This window comes from Leuresthes tenuis, unplaced genomic scaffold (assembly GCF_036924035.1).
Source record: "Leuresthes tenuis unplaced genomic scaffold, fLeuTen1.0.hap1 SCAF_9, whole genome shotgun sequence".
Taxonomy (NCBI): domain Eukaryota; kingdom Metazoa; phylum Chordata; class Actinopteri; order Atheriniformes; family Atherinopsidae; genus Leuresthes; species Leuresthes tenuis.
In genome coordinates, this window is record NW_027325363.1 from 36,048,183 (window position 1) to 36,064,060 (window position 15,878).

Consider the following 15,878-nt stretch of genomic DNA (forward strand, 5'->3'; position numbering starts at 1 on the left):
ATTCAATTCAATTTTATTTATATAGTGCCAAATTACAACAAATGTCATCTCAAGGCACTTCAATAATAATTAGACAATAGAGTCCAACAATTAGAGTCCAATTCATTGTAAGCATAACCCAACTAATTAATTTCAAAATTAATTAATTCAAATTCAAAGTCCAATTCATACATATAGAGCCAATTCAAAAACAATTTCCTAGCTAAGGAAACCAACAGATTGCACCGAAACTTGTCTCAATCTCCGGCTTTCTTGCAGTCTGCTTTAAAGCAGCTGTGGATTATACCAAGGAGCCAACCTCTTCTGACTGATTACCTTCCTTTTCAGAGGGGCAACATTGTCCAGTGTTGTACGCATTGAAACTATAGTGCTGTCAACAAGAGAGTCAAGTTCTACTGGAGTAAAATTTAGGTAGCCGTCCTCTGTCATATCTGCACATGGCAGTGAAGAAAAGGATGATGAAATCAACTCTTTAAATCTGGTTACAGCATTCTCTGACAGACACCTTCTACATGTAGAATTCTTCTCAGAAGCTGTATAGTCAAGTAATGTAAATTCAAAAGTTATTAAAAAATGGTCAGAGAAGACAGAATTATGAGGGAACACTGTTAACTGTTCACTCTCAGTTCTAAGGCGTATCTCATTGTGTACACAGACTGCTCAGCTTCACTAAACACTCAGCTAAACGGAGGTAAGGTGTGGTTTACTAGTCTGATGTAGAAGGAATTCTCCACACATGAAAATGATTTCAATTGGAAGAAATTAAATAGAACTGTTGATGATATAACAGTGAAAGAAAATGTCACTGTAGTGTACTGTAGCATTCATTACTTAGCCGAGTTTCATGTTTTTAGCAAAAAGCGGTTTTAAAGACTGGTTGGTAAAAGGCTCTTACATACACTGAAAGTCAGAGAAAGGGACAATACTTTCTTTCTTTTTTTTAAAATTGTAATTGGGGCTGTGTGAGGCACTTTTAAACAGTCATGTCTTGCCTTGGGAATTCAGCCGTTGTAGCACTCACAGTTTGGTGAATTAGAAAGGAAGACTGGTGAGTCAAACTAACAGCTTCTTAGAAAAGGGCCACAAGGAGAGTACATTTTAACAGCTGTTCGAGTGATTCTTCTTTTCAGTACAGTTACACTCTAACTGCCATGAAATTTTTGAGATATGAGTTGTTTTACATGATTGAAAACTCACTTCATTTAAAGTAGCTGTCAACTTGGGTAGCTAATCAAGAATCTTTTCTGCTTCTCCAAACAGAGTGTGCTTTGTCTGTTCTCTACTGTGGGTAAGACACTGAGCACGGCACTTATTAATTAAATTAAAATAATTAAAATAAAAAGAGAAAAACACACACAGATAATGTGGTTCGGGGTCAAATTACTCATGCATGTACAAGCTAATCTGGAATCAAATTTGCACATACTCCTGAGCTTTGACCCAGAAACAGCAATTACAAAATGCACATAGCTGCAACTCGATCTGATTCACTACATATTGTGGTAACTATGCACAAGATAAACTTTTTGTCTGTTGTCTTCATATGTGGAACAACTGGAACAAGCCCAATACAAAAAGGCTGAAAAGGAGCCTAACAGCACCTAGCATCGTGGTGCCAAACAGCATTCGGTCAATAACTCAATTCCCTGTCACTGCATGCATACTGGGAATAGGACAGAGGTTCAAATGGCCTAATTGAGCTGTAATCACAGCTCAACTCAGCTGTGCATATAAATGTACAGAATGAAAAAACATAGTATCCCTTGAACAGCTTCAGTCACTGAAGAGAACAAATGAACATGTTAGTTCTGCACTGTAGTTTAAGAAGAACTGATCAATGAAAAAAATCTATCTTTCAAGTCAACTAAACTGAATATCTTTTTGTGTCACATAAACATTTGTGAATTTTCAGTATGTTCATTTGAAATTTTAACATTCTGAAAACACAATTAAAGAAAAGAACAGTGACATCTTCATATAATATTTATATAATATCATCATCAAAGATTAATCATTTTAAGACAAAATGAAAGAAGTTTTGATCTCAAAATTCAACTGGGAATAATGCCATTAAATATTGAAGGGACTAACACGAAAGTACATTTGGAAGTTTTCCACATGAAAATGATGAGAAATAACTTTAAGAGATTTAAAGCTCTGTTACTCTCACCTTCACGACCACACTGCCTTTGATCAGCTGTTGTTCTTTGTTTGGTTTGGGTTATGGTTACATGGTTACGGTAAGACAGAAATAATATGGGGAAGTTGGGGAAAAAAATTCTGTGTGTTCATGTAAATTGGAGAAGATGAAGAAGTAGATAGTAGAATTATTACATTCAGCACATCTGAAGAAATCCTGATGGTGCCAACGTTAATTGCCAACTACAAAATGATGAGGTGAAACTAAAGCAACAGGAGACGGGTGAGGAGAGTGGTGCAGAAAAACTGCTTCATGCATTTGTTACTTCAAGATTGGACTACTGTAATTCCTTATTATTGGGCTGTCCCACATATTCTCTGAAAAGCCTCCAGCTGATCCAAAATGCTGCAGCCAGAGTTCTGATGAGAACTAACAGGAGAGATCATGTTTCTCCAGTTTTAGCTTCTCTTCATTGGCTCCCTGTTAAATTCAGAATAGAATTTAAGATTCTTCTCCTCACATATAAAGCTCTTAATGACCGAGCTCCATCATATCTTAAAGATCTCATTGTAAGATATTTTCCTAACAGAGCACTTTGCTCCCAAACTGCAGGTTTACTTGTTGTTCCCAGAGTTTCTAAAAGTAGAATGGGAGGTAGAGCCTTCAGTTATCAGGCCCCTCTCTTGTGGAATAAGCTGCCAGTAAATGTCCAGGAAGCAGACACCCTTTCCACTTTTAAGATTAGGCTTAAAACTTTCCTTTTTGATAAAGCTTATAGTTAGGGATGGCTCAGGTAATCCTGAAACATCCCATAGTTAAGCTGCTATAGGCCCAGCCTGCTGGGGGACCTCATCTGTCACACCTTTCCTCACTTTGCTCTCTTTTTCCCCCTGTTTAATTTCTAAATGATATTATGTCCATGTGACATTATTGTGGTTATTAACTTGTGTTTCCCTGTTCCAACAGATATCCTTTGAATGGTGTTATGGTGTTTTTCCCCCCTCTTTTCCCTCTTTTCTGTCTTCTCAAACCCCAGCTGGTCGAGGCGGATGGCCACCCTTCCTGAGTCTGGTTCTGCCAGAGGTTTCTTCCTGAGTCTGGTTCTGCCAGAGGTTTCTTCCTGGTTCTGGTTCTGCCAGAGGTTTCTTCCTGGTTCTGGTTCTGCCAGAGGTTTCTTCCTGGTTCTGGTTCTGCCAGAGGTTTCTTCCTGTTAAAGGGAGTCGTTCCTTTCCACAGTCCCTCAGGCTCAGGACGGGAGATTGGACTGAAGACAAGTTTCGGTGCAATCTGTTGGTTTCCTTAGCTAGGATATTATTTTTTGAATTGGCTCTACATGAATGAATTGGATTATTTTGAAATTAATTAATTGGATTTCATTGGATTATGATTACAATAAACTGAACTCAAATTGGCTTGAATTGGACTATATTATTTAAGTGCCTTGAAATGACAATTGTTGTAATTTGGAGCTATATAAATAAACTGAATTGAATTGAAATGAACTGAATTGAAGAGAGGGGGCATCTGTGTGACCAACCTGGTGAGATCAGATTGCTGCTGGAGATGCTCTTGTACTTTACGACAAACTTCGCCAGCAGTGTCGTAAACTTTGCCAACCTTGGTGAAGAGGGCTGCTATCTTGTCACTGCGGAGAAACCCAGCTGCCCGTCTCTTCAGCAGGTGACCCAGGCAGGCCTCAATGGCAGCTGGACAGACAGAAGATGTGTTAAAAGTGACAAAGATGAGAAGACAGGACAAGAAGTAAGAGATAAGCAAAGAAGAGAGATAGTTGTGAAATGTCCACTTGATTAAAAAATGTAAAGTAAAAAAGAAATAAATAGGAAGACAATATAATCAACAAGTTTAATTAATTATAGTCAATAATTCACTGTGATCTTTAGCAAAAGCAAGTGAAGGTATGACTTCACAATACAATCTACAGAAGTACATAAATACACAGTATTCTTACAGACTCGCTGTTAAGTGAGCCAAAAATGAATTTGCCTTAAAGTTGGCATAATTTCAGCAACAAAGTCAGTGCGCACATGTGTTGCATGTGTTGAGTACCTGGACAGAGCCCACGCATGCAGGGGGAGAACATGCAAACTGTTCCGACTCCTATCAGTGACTGGAAAAAAGTGAAGTCTACCCCTGGTGGTGGTTTTTAGTTATTGCAGCATTAATTACCGGCCCTTCCAGTGTTCATGCGTAAGCTGCCATTGCTCCACCACAGAGAGTTGGTTGTCTGAGCCTTGGATGCCAGACTTTTGTGCCGCTTACAGATGTTCCCGTGAAAGAAAAGCTTAAACGAATAAACTTTAAATAACATTTCACAAGTAAGAAGTTGTTTTGTATTATTTAACTGTTATGAACTAGTTTAATTTGATGTCTCTCTTAAGATAAGATAAATTAAACTAGCTTATTACTAGCTTACGCCAGGACAAGAAAACAGAAGATGTTTCTGTTAGTAAGACATCAGTAAGATGATGAAAGTGACATCTGGCAATCAGCCACTGTATATAATTGTGCTCAGCAGGCCGTGTTGTTCCTAAATGATCTATTGAATCAGTTTCACAGCACTAACATGAACTGCTAACGGAAGTTATGAACCTGAACTGTGGCTCCATAAGCACGGAGAGCTGAGCGTTGTTCAGATGGAGCTGTTTTGTGTCGGTTTATAAAAGATAAAAGGAGGAGGCAGGCATGGGCAGCAGCACTCAGGAGGAGAGGTTTTATCCCAAAGGACGTTCAGCCGTCTGCAGCTGTCACTTTAAACCAGACTTTGACAGGACTGGACAGTCCACTGTTGAAAGGAAGGAGTGAAACCATCACTTTTTCATTTTCCTGACCATCTTTGCAAAGTTAGTGTCACGACAAATTCTCATAAAATCTTAATATTTCACCAGCACAACGCAGTGGCCACTAAATGATAATAAAATACACTATTAGAAGTTGTTCCTAACGAATGAACCCTGATATAAACCTTTAAAAACATCAGTGTCACCTCCCTGATGTTAAAATGCACAATTCTATTAACATAGAAGACATACTGGTTTTAACAACGCATGATAGAGTCTGAAATCTTTGTCTAAATAATCACATTTCTAATGTATGTATCATATAAATAAATAAAAAGTATACATATATATATATATTAATCTATGTTGTATCACAAATATATGTCTGAAGTTTATATTAAACCAAACGGCTTGAAAATCGGAAGAAAATTCAGTGAGTTGTGGTGATTTTAATGGTTGATAGACCTCTGGCTCGGTTGACTAATGCAGGAAGCAGACACGGCTTCCCCCGTCCCAAGATGGCGGCCGTGTTGACGTATCGTTCCAATGGAAGCAGCGTCAGAGGCGGCATCTAGTGTATATATCCATGAAGCAAACCGTTAGCAAGAGGCTAGTTAAGCAGTTATGGCTAATTTAGTTAATTGTTGGGATTCATTTGTGTCATATAAGTGAATTTGCATTGTTTTTAATATTATTATTACTTTCCTGTGTGTGCATTCATGTGACAATGGTATGTGTTTACTGGAATGTAATGCGTGTTAAACATATGTTATGCACCTGTACTGCAACATGTTGTATATTTCTAACTGAGAAGATTAAGTAAATCAACCTCAGTCAAAACTATTGGTCTCTTATTTTGTTCGCTATCTGTCAGCCAGGACAGAATACACACAGAAAGGCCCCAGCTGGGAATCAAACCTGGAACCCTCTTGCTGTGAGGCGACGGTGTTAACCACCACAGCACCGTGCAGCCCATCTAATCAAATCAAACCAAACTGCCATTCATAAACTGCATCTGACCCATGTATATGCATCAAATCATTTTATACGTCTTTTTGCCCGGCCATAACGGTGCGTGAAGTCTTTGAAGACTTTCAGCCTGCTTACTGTTTCTGCACTTGATGTCGAGTCCCACATTATGTCCAAGTCTACTGACAGGTCCTCTATTTCACAACTTGAGCTATAGTTGTGCCTTATGCTCAAACACTGAGTGTGCAGTGTACCGTGTGCTTTACTGTGGAACAACAGGACATTAGTGTGTAAGCTGTGGCAGAGACTGCCCACAGTATTACATTCAGTTATATCTGGAAAAAGTCTTGCAGTGTCCCATCCATTAGCTGTCTCCCCCTGTAAAGGCTGCATTAATGCTCAACCATAATGGGTTTTTTAGGGATAATGGTCAAAGCAACTTTTGTGAAATGATTATGTTTTGTTACTGTATGTTTTGAGATTATTTCTAATGAACAAGTTTCAATAATGAACCACTGAGAATGTCTCATCTTCAGGATGTAATTCACATGAGGTTTGAACTTTTGGGGCTGTCAGCTTGTTTTTCATATGTGGGGTGAATATAGGGAATGGTCTTACAGTGGAATATAATTCCCAATAGCAGCATTATCCTTTGTGACACTGGATAAATTTCTGCTTTATTGGTGGGATAGTTGGCCTTTATAAAAGCTCTTCGAGGGAGGGGTGAGAGGCTTGAGATTTTGATTAAAAAGAGCTGTCAAAACAGTATTATAGCAGCTTTATTATGGCAGATTAATATGTTAAGAATCATTTGTAATACCTTGTTATGTAAAATCCACTTCCATCCATTGAAAAGGGATAGTTGAGATCAGGGAATGTAAGTTAAGCTGAAGTGGAGGTTTACTGGGAACATTCATGCACAGATGTCTCTGAGGAAGTACTAAAATTGAGTGGCTGAGAGGAGAGGGAGAGGCTGCACTCCACTGCTCATTCTGCTTTTCTTCCATCAAAACTGGCTTTCTATTTCATGTGTTGGGCGTCTGTGGCGCTGATGCATCATAAAATAGTTTCTAACATGCTCATTATTGTGTTCATACTGAGGGTGGAGAAGAAAACATGCACACATAAATGCTTTCATTTTGACATAACTAGACCACAAGTGGAGAGAGGTCACAGCATTGGTATAAAATCAGAACGTTGAAGCTTGTGTGCCTAATTTCTACAGTCACTTCCTGCTTTGCTGATAATATTTTGTATGTACATAGCTCTGAATAAGCCTCCTGCTACAACTTTACACACACCAAATATGATGACTCAGACACACACAAACTGTAAAGCCATCTCAGACTACTCCTTTATATTTGCTATATGAAATACACCTCACAGTACCTGTAATGAGAGATGGCAGACAACCACTCTTCCTTTAAAGGTGCCAAAGCTACTGATTTCCCACGGAGTTCATGTCTGGTGTGTCCGTGGCACTGGGACCACTTAATTAACTAATCAATCAGATTCACATACTCGCACACTCCCACTCCAACACGTTTTTTTAAATGACTCTGTGTATTTGTGTGTCCTGAATGACTTTGCTTTCAGAGCATTTGTGCTACACGTCTGTGAGGTAGTGGCAGATGGTTCAGGAGCTGTCTCCACCAAGATCATTAACAGGTCTAATGAAAACAAAGCTAATTATCCGGCATCGCTTGTCTTTCGTGCCGTCTATAACTGTCAGGCTAACTGTCTCACTTTCTTGTGCATCTGTTTTCAGGCACATTATGTTTGCCTGGCCCCTGTGGTGTTTAAATGTTGTGAATACTTTCAGATATTTTCTATATTTCTGTATACATATAACCTAAAGAAACAGCCTATTGTTGTATAAACCTAAAAAATAAAACAATTAAATATATATATATATAAAAAAAATATGGTAGATATACACTATCTGATTTACTGAGGAAAGTGATGTCATGCAACATATGTTTGAATAGCTCAGATAAGTGAACCTTTGCTTTGAGTGACCCCTTTATCAGGTCAAATCATATTTGTTTAACCTAACATCTTGTGACCAGCATATTGGATGTAAAATAAAATAAAAACACATGAAAAGAAAAACCTCAAGTCTGCAGATGAGTTCAGCACAGTGGGAACAGACTAATAAACACTTCTCTATGTTCTTTAAACCATGGTGTAGATTATCCCTAATTCAGGTCATGGTCGTTCTAAGATCTTGAACAAGGACTGTCGGACTTGTTGTTTCTCTCTATAGTGTACAGTTTCTTAGCCTGTGTGCTTTTTAATCTGAATTAGTTTTTTTGAATATGTCCTATGCCTGTCATTGGTGCCTGATCAAGATTTAAACCCAACTTGTTTAATCAATTAAGACAGCTTTTTTATGTTTCTACTTACTAACTTACTACTCAAATAAACTTGTGGTTTGTAATCATTCAACACAACATGGCACACACAGCTCTAGTACATCAGCCACACAAGATGAATTTAAGTTGAATGTGCTACCGTATGTACTGGAATAATTTCAGAACTGTGAGCTGTGGTTAAACTTATTGATGTTAATATGGCAGCAGCAATTCAAATAGTTTGCATATTCTGTACTTGCAAGCAAGGGGCATTACACTGCAAAAGTCAATCCATAGAGCAAAATTGAACAAATATTACAGCAAGCAAGTAAATCTTTCTTCTCAGTATTTGCAATGACTCTCTTGTGCAGAGATAATCATTTGAATATATCCATGAGGAATGTGATTTCCTTCCTGTGTACAGAACAGCTTCAGTTCTAGATTGTTGGTGGAACTGCGAGATTCAGATCCTTCATCAACATTTCAGGCTACTTCTTTGTTCTTAAACAGAGCGACCGTTCACTCACACTTGATCATAGTTCCATTGACTAAAAACACATCAACTCATTGACAATATGTTGGCTTCAAATGAACTAACGCATATTTACAAAATTACAGATCGTTCAAAACAGCCACAAACATTAAAGCACTGCTGTATGTTCAGGGAAACTATGACTAAGACCAAAGAAGCCAGTAAAGGTGAATCTAATTTCAGTGCACATGCTGACACTAGCTACAAAGTGTATTCATATGAATCTTAAATCTATCAATAGAGCATATTCCAAATAGCATTCCTTCATTGTGTCTGAACCTAACAAGTTACATCATAGCAGTTAGTGCTGACTTCACACTTAAACTGCCATTTAGCTGCAGGTACAACAGGCTAAATAGATTACATTGGTATGAAAGAATTTGTGATATTAGTCATAAGACATGATACAGATGGCCCACCGATATTCTATGGGACAACAACCACAACAATGGCCGCAGGCCACGAAGGAGGCCCCGAGGGAAACGAGCCGGTGTTAGGAACAGACTGAGACGCAGAGCACACCATTCACCTCTGCCCAGCATCCTACTCGCCAATGTCCAGTCTCTGGAAAATAAGCTTGATGAACTCAGGGCCAGAATAAAGATCCGGAGGGATATACAGGACTGTAACGCCATCTGCCTCACCAAGACATGGCTGACCCCCCCAGATTCCGGACCACGCCGTTCAACCAGCGGAGTTCCTTACAGTTTACCGTAGGGACAGAGCGAGTGAGTCTGGCAAATCAAAGGGAGGTGGTGTGTGTCTGATGGTGAATAACAACTGGTGTGACGACAGGAACGTCCAGTCTCTCAGACACTTTTGTTCCCCTGACCTGGAGCTTCTGACCATCCAGTGCCGTCCTTTCTCCCTGCCCCGCGAGTTTACTTTGGTTATCATCAGCACCGTTTACATCCCACCTCAGGCGAACACAGACACTACTCTCACCGAGCTACATGAGGCTATCTCCAACTATCAGGCTCACCAGCCCGATGCAGCCCTCATCGTGGCCGGGAACTTTAACCGTACTAACCTGAGGAAGGTGATACCAGAGTTTAAACAACTCCCCCACCAGAGGAGAGAGGACTCTGGACCACTCTCCTTTCAAGAATGGTTACAAGGCCAAGTCTCTGCCTCCATTTGGCCTTTCGGACCACAATGCCGTCTTTCTCATGCCGAAATATAAACAGCCGCTGAAGCTTGAGTCACCTGCAGTGAGAGAGGTGGACGGACCAATCAGAGGCCGCTTTGCGGGGGGCACTGGATTCAGCGGACTGGGACATGTTTCGGTGCAGCTCGGGCGGTGACGTCAAGGAGTTCACGGAAGCGACTGTGGGATTTATTGGGAAAATGGTGGAAGAGACAACACCAACAACCACCATCAGAACCTTTCCCAACCAGAAGCTGTGGGTGGATAAAACTGTCCATGACGCCCTGAGGGCCCACACCGCTGCCTACAACTCTGGACTCGCCACCAGAAACATGACACCATACAGGGCAGCCACCTCCACTGTCCGGAGAACGGTGAAGGAGGCTAAACGCCGCACGCTTCGAGTCGGACAACAGGCAAGAAGCTGTCAAAACGAATGTCAAAACATTCATTCAGTTTCGATACCGCCCAGACAGATCCACCGACGACGCCATAACTTGCTGCACAAGACACTTTCCCACAAGGACACCAGGATGGGGAACTATGTGAGAGTGCTGTTCGTGGACTACAGCTCAGCATTCAACACCATAGTCCCCTCCAGGCTGGTTACTAAGCTGTGGGACCTTGGACTGAACTCCTCGCTGTGTAGGTGGGTCCACAGCTTCCTAACTGGCAGACAACAGGTGGTACGCGTGGGCTCCCATAATTCATCCCCCCTCACACTCAACACTGGCTCCCCGCTGAGTCCGCTGCTGTACTCCCTGTACACGCATGACCGTGTGTCCACATCAGACAGCAACACCATCATTAAGTTTGCTGACGACACAGCCATCGTGGGGTTAATCTCCCATAACAAGGAGGAGGCCTACAGGACAGGGGTCATCCACTTGGAGAGAATAACCTCCTGCTGAACGCCAGCAAAACCAAGGAGCTGATAGTGGACGACGACGCAGCAGAGTGACATCTGTCCGCTCTGCATCGGTGGGTCTGAAGTGGAGAGGGTGGACAGCTTCAAATACCTGGGTGTGACCATCTCACAGGACCTGTCCTGGTCACTGCATGACTGTTAAGAAGGCCAGGCAGCGTCTGTTCCACCTCAGACGCCTCAGAGACTTCAGGCTCCCCCTCAAGGTGCTCAAGAACTTCTACACCTGCACCACTGAGAGCATCTTGAGTGGAAGCATCACTATATGGATGGGCAGCTGCAAGAAAAGGGACCTCTTGGCCCTTAGGAGGGTAGTCCGCTCAGCTGAGCGGACCATTAGAACAACCCTACCCGACCTGCAGGACATCTACATCAAACGATGCAGGTGGAGAGCCAAGAAGATCCTCATACAGCCCTCCCACCCCAGTCACCCACTCTTCTCCCTGCTGCCATCAGGCTGTCGGTTCCGCTGCCTGAGAACCAACACGGAGAGGATGAGGAAAAGCTTCTTCCCCCAGGCCATCCGTCTGCTCAACAATGAGCGTTAAACTGGACTATCTCACTCACCTGCACCTTAATGCTAACGTCGATAATATTGTTAATATTGTAAATTTTACACCTTTTACACCTTTAATACCCTACACTCGACGCTTTTTGACCTAAGTGTTTTTCCAATTTTCTTATTTTGTGTGGATTTATTGTACCAAGGTTTTTTTATTCTACATATTTATATTTGAATTTTATCCTTAATTTTTGGTTATCCTTAATTCTTGGTAGCAGGTGCATTGTACTATGTATGATTATGTATGTGACAAATAAAACTCTTGAATCTTGAAAAGATGCTACCACAATAACATGACCTACCTGCATGAATGTGGGAGCTGTGATTGACGACTTTAATAATGTTGCTAGCTGTGGGACAGCTAACAGACACACTGAGATGTCTGTGCATCTACAGCGTATCTGTATTTATTGTGTAGTACATCTAAGTGAGAATTTACATGTAACACCATTTATTACTCTGCTAAAGGCAGCAATAACTGGTGGTGGTAATCTAATGGTGGATATGTAATGGCGGACTCCCTCCTGCCTTGAAGAAAAAATCCATCCATCAACTGTGATGAAACACAGCTCAAAGCTGTAGTTTAAACTTATATTGTATCTATGAAACCAGATGAAACCAATAGGTTGGTCAGACTACAAGCCTGTCTTAAAGACATAAAGACCTGGATGACTCAGAACTGTCTGCTTTTAAATTCAGACAAAACTGAAGTTGTTCTCTTTGGACCTGAGCGCTTCAGGGAGAAACTGTCCAGTTATATAATTACTCTAGATGGTATTTCCTTGGCTTCTAGTTCTACAGTGAGGAACCTTGGAGTTATTTTTGACCAGAATTTATCATTTGACGCACATATAAAGCTCTTAATGACCGAGCTCCATCATATCTTAAAGATCTCATTGTAAGGTATTTTCCTAACAGAGCACTTCGCTCCCAAACTGCAGGTTTACTTGTTGTTCCCAGAGTTTCTAAAAGTAGAATGGGAGGCAGAGCCTTCAGTTATCAGGCCCCTCTCTTGTGGAATAAGCTGCCAGTAAATGTCCCGGAAGCAGACACCCTTTCCACTTTTAGGATTAGGCTTAAAACTTTCCTTTTTGATAAAGCTTTTAGTTAGGGATGGCTCAGGTAATCCTGAAACATCCCATAGTTAAGCTGCTATAGGCTTAGACTGCTGGGGGACCTCATCTGTCACACCTTTCCTCACTTTGCTCTCTTTTCCCTCCTGTTTTGGGACATTATGTACATGTGACATTATTGTGGTTATTAACTTGTGTTTCCCTGTTCCAACAGGTATCCTTTGAATGGTGTTATGGTGTTTTTCCCCCCTCTTTTCCCTCTTTTCTGTCTTCTCAAACCCCAGCTGGTCGAGGCGGAAGGCCACCCTTCCTGGTTCTGGTTCTGCCAGAGGTTTCTTCCTGTTAAAGGGAGTTTTTTCTCCCCACAGTCACCTTAGGCATGCTCAGGACAGAGGATGGGATTGAAGAGATGTTTCGGTGCAATCTGTTGATTTCTTTGAACTGGCTCTGTATGTATGAATTAGACTAATTTTGAATTTAATTTATTAAACTGTATCTTTAAAGTGCCTTCAGATGGCATTTGTTGTAATTTGGCACTGTATGAATAAAGTCAGACTGAATTATTGTATGATTTTCAGAAGTGGCCAATATTATCAGTACTGAGGGTTACCTTTCAGTAACCTACAACATTTGGTAATGCACATAGCCCCAAGTACACCTGGGACAGAAGCCTTGGAGGACTTGGACAGAGGGCTGTTTTTTCAAAGCCTTGCAGAAAGAACAACGTGAAATTATTACTGCTCTAAATCTCCCCACGGAAGTTTAAAATCTTATTGATTTGTGAAACAAGTTGATTTAGGCTTAGAGCAGCTAAAGCTGGATAGATTTTACTTGCACAGATTTAAACTGTCTCTGCAGCCCCAACAGATAACCATTCTTACAGCCAAAAAACCCCTATAAAATTAATAGTTCACTACTCCCCCCAGCCCCATCCCTTACGACTGGACAGCATATTTAACCATGACAACAAATCTATAGTAAGCTTAAATTCCAATATGGCCTCATCACCTGCAACCAGTGTCACGTCTGTTGGTTTTGTTGTGTTTGTAGTTCTTGGTTTTTCTGTTATTACTTCAGGTTTTTCATCTTTTAGGTTTCTGTTAAGTCATTAGTTTTACCATTCTCCCCAGTCACTCTTACCACGTCATTAGGTTCATCCACGTCACCTGTCTTTGTTCACAGCTGCACTCCATCACCAATCACCTCCCCACAGTATTTAGTTTCCAGGTTGGCCTTGGTAATGGTTCATGGTCACAATCTTTTTCACAGTCATAGTCAAGTTTTGTTTTATTGTCATAGTTAATCTTTTTGTTTAGCCTTGTGTTCCATTTTTTTAAATAAATCAAGTTTTACTTGAAATCATCTACATCTGGGTCCTACTTCCACCACGCCACCTACACCACAACCACCAGACCTGACAGCAGGGCCCTGTGATAAATTATGCATTTCTATTTTTATTAATTTCAGAAGGCTTACACCTGTCTGTTGTTATGAGTCATAATACCACTACCGAGGCAGGTGCAGATAGAAAAAGAAAAGGAGATAATGGGGGACAGTGAAGAAACAATGGCAAACAGAGAGTCTTGACACAGATGGAGCAGATTGCAGGGCAAAAAAAACTCCAAAAAACAGAAGAAAGATGAGAAATGGCACAGAAGAGAGTGACATTCATAAAACATGGGAAGAACTTGCTCTTTCCTTTTACTTCCTCCTTTCACTGCCCAAAGTAAGTGAACCACCAAAAAAATGACAAAGCTACACTTATACAGCCAGTGTCATGCACAAAGTATTTGTGGCCACCCAATGACGTTAATATATATATATATATATATATATATATATATATATATATATATATATATATATATATATATATATATATATATATATATATATATATATATATATATATATATATATATATATATATATATATATATATATATATATATATATATATATATATATATATATATATAGTATCCATGAACACATGAACATACAGTATTTACTTCTCTAAACTCTTTCAGTCTTGAACACCGAAGCAGAACACAGGAATGTATTACTTCGGTCATCTTAAATGACTTAAATTCATCATACTTAATGATGAAACACTAAACTAAAATTACAGCTCTAACAATCCACTCTTTATCTCAGTGCTTTTGTTCTAATTCTTTGAGAGTACAAACATGTCATTCATTTTCTAAGGAAAAACCAGGTAAGATGGAATCAATCAGTCAGAGTTCGGCTGCAGTAAACCAAAGAAAAGGCTTAACAGTGCTCAGATCAGAGACCTAACTCTCTGAATAAAGATTTTGCTTAGCACCAAACATTTCATTCAGCCCCCTGTTTGTGATTTCTCGCATCTACAACCTGTGCAGCTTTAAATGAAGTTACAGTAGTACATAATTCACTAAATCTGTCTGTGTGACTCTTACTGGTGGGTTTAAAAAAATAGAATGGGATGGCTTCCATTGGCTCCTATTCATCAACAAACTGAGAAGCCCTGGTGAGAGGCATTCATTTCCTGCATCAAGTTAAAGAAAATGCACAACAAGCCAGGATAGCTTGGTACTATCTATTTTTTAATCTGATGCCTACCTTGCAAAGATAAGAATGTCACTGTAAGGCATTGAAATCATCGGTGCTAAGAGTGTGGAACTGGCATCACTCTCAAGTCTCCGATTCGCACAGGTGCAGAAAAATGTGCACGCTGGTAAAACTGAACAGGATGAGGCTCTTCTGAATGAACTTGGTATAATTTGATGTATACCGTCACATATTCTGAAGGTTTTTGCCTCTTGCGCCCTTTTTCTTGTCTCTTGCCTGGGATAGAAGAATATTGGAAGGATGGCAGAGGGGATGGAGGAAGGGAGCAGAGATGGTCAAGGGGTCAAGTGGGTTGGCATGGCAACCGATCTGCATCTGCTTTCTGTTGCCATTGGAAATTAACTGTTGAAGCAATGTCTTTTTGCAGAGCTTTAACAATAACAGGAACGATTTAGCCTTGTCTTTTCTGAGTTGCAAGCTTAGCTACAGCTTCTGCTTTGACTGCAGTCCTTCAGATCTCGTCGCAATACAGCGGATATATAAGGGATTGGTTGGTTCAGTAAAATGTAATTAGAACGGAGATGAGTCAGACTGGAAATAACATGTCTGTAATTGAAGAAAAAAAAAGGACATACTGTATGTACAGATATGGGATGTGCACAGATACCTGCGTTTCTGCTGATTCTTACGATAAAAACAGGAAGGGTAAAACATGCACACTTTTGAACCTTTCCTAGGTTCTACAAAGCCCTTGACATGTGTTTCTCAATCACTCATTCACAAAGTGCTTATTATAATAATTACATTTATACATGTATATGCACTCTC

General features: G+C 40.3%; 1 protein-coding gene across 3 annotated transcripts in view; it reads right to left on the reverse strand.

Moving 5' to 3' along the window:
• The window catches only part of sgsm2 (small G protein signaling modulator 2), a 109,056-nt gene that overhangs the window by 44,059 nt on the left and 49,119 nt on the right, over positions 1–15,878 (reverse strand). For all 3 annotated transcript variants that reach the window (XM_072393184.1, XM_072393183.1, XM_072393182.1), the window contains exon 3: positions 3,678–3,846. In XM_072393184.1, coding sequence (XP_072249285.1) covers positions 3,678–3,846 — 169 coding nt within the window. The remainder of the gene's footprint in view (positions 1–3,677; positions 3,847–15,878) is intronic.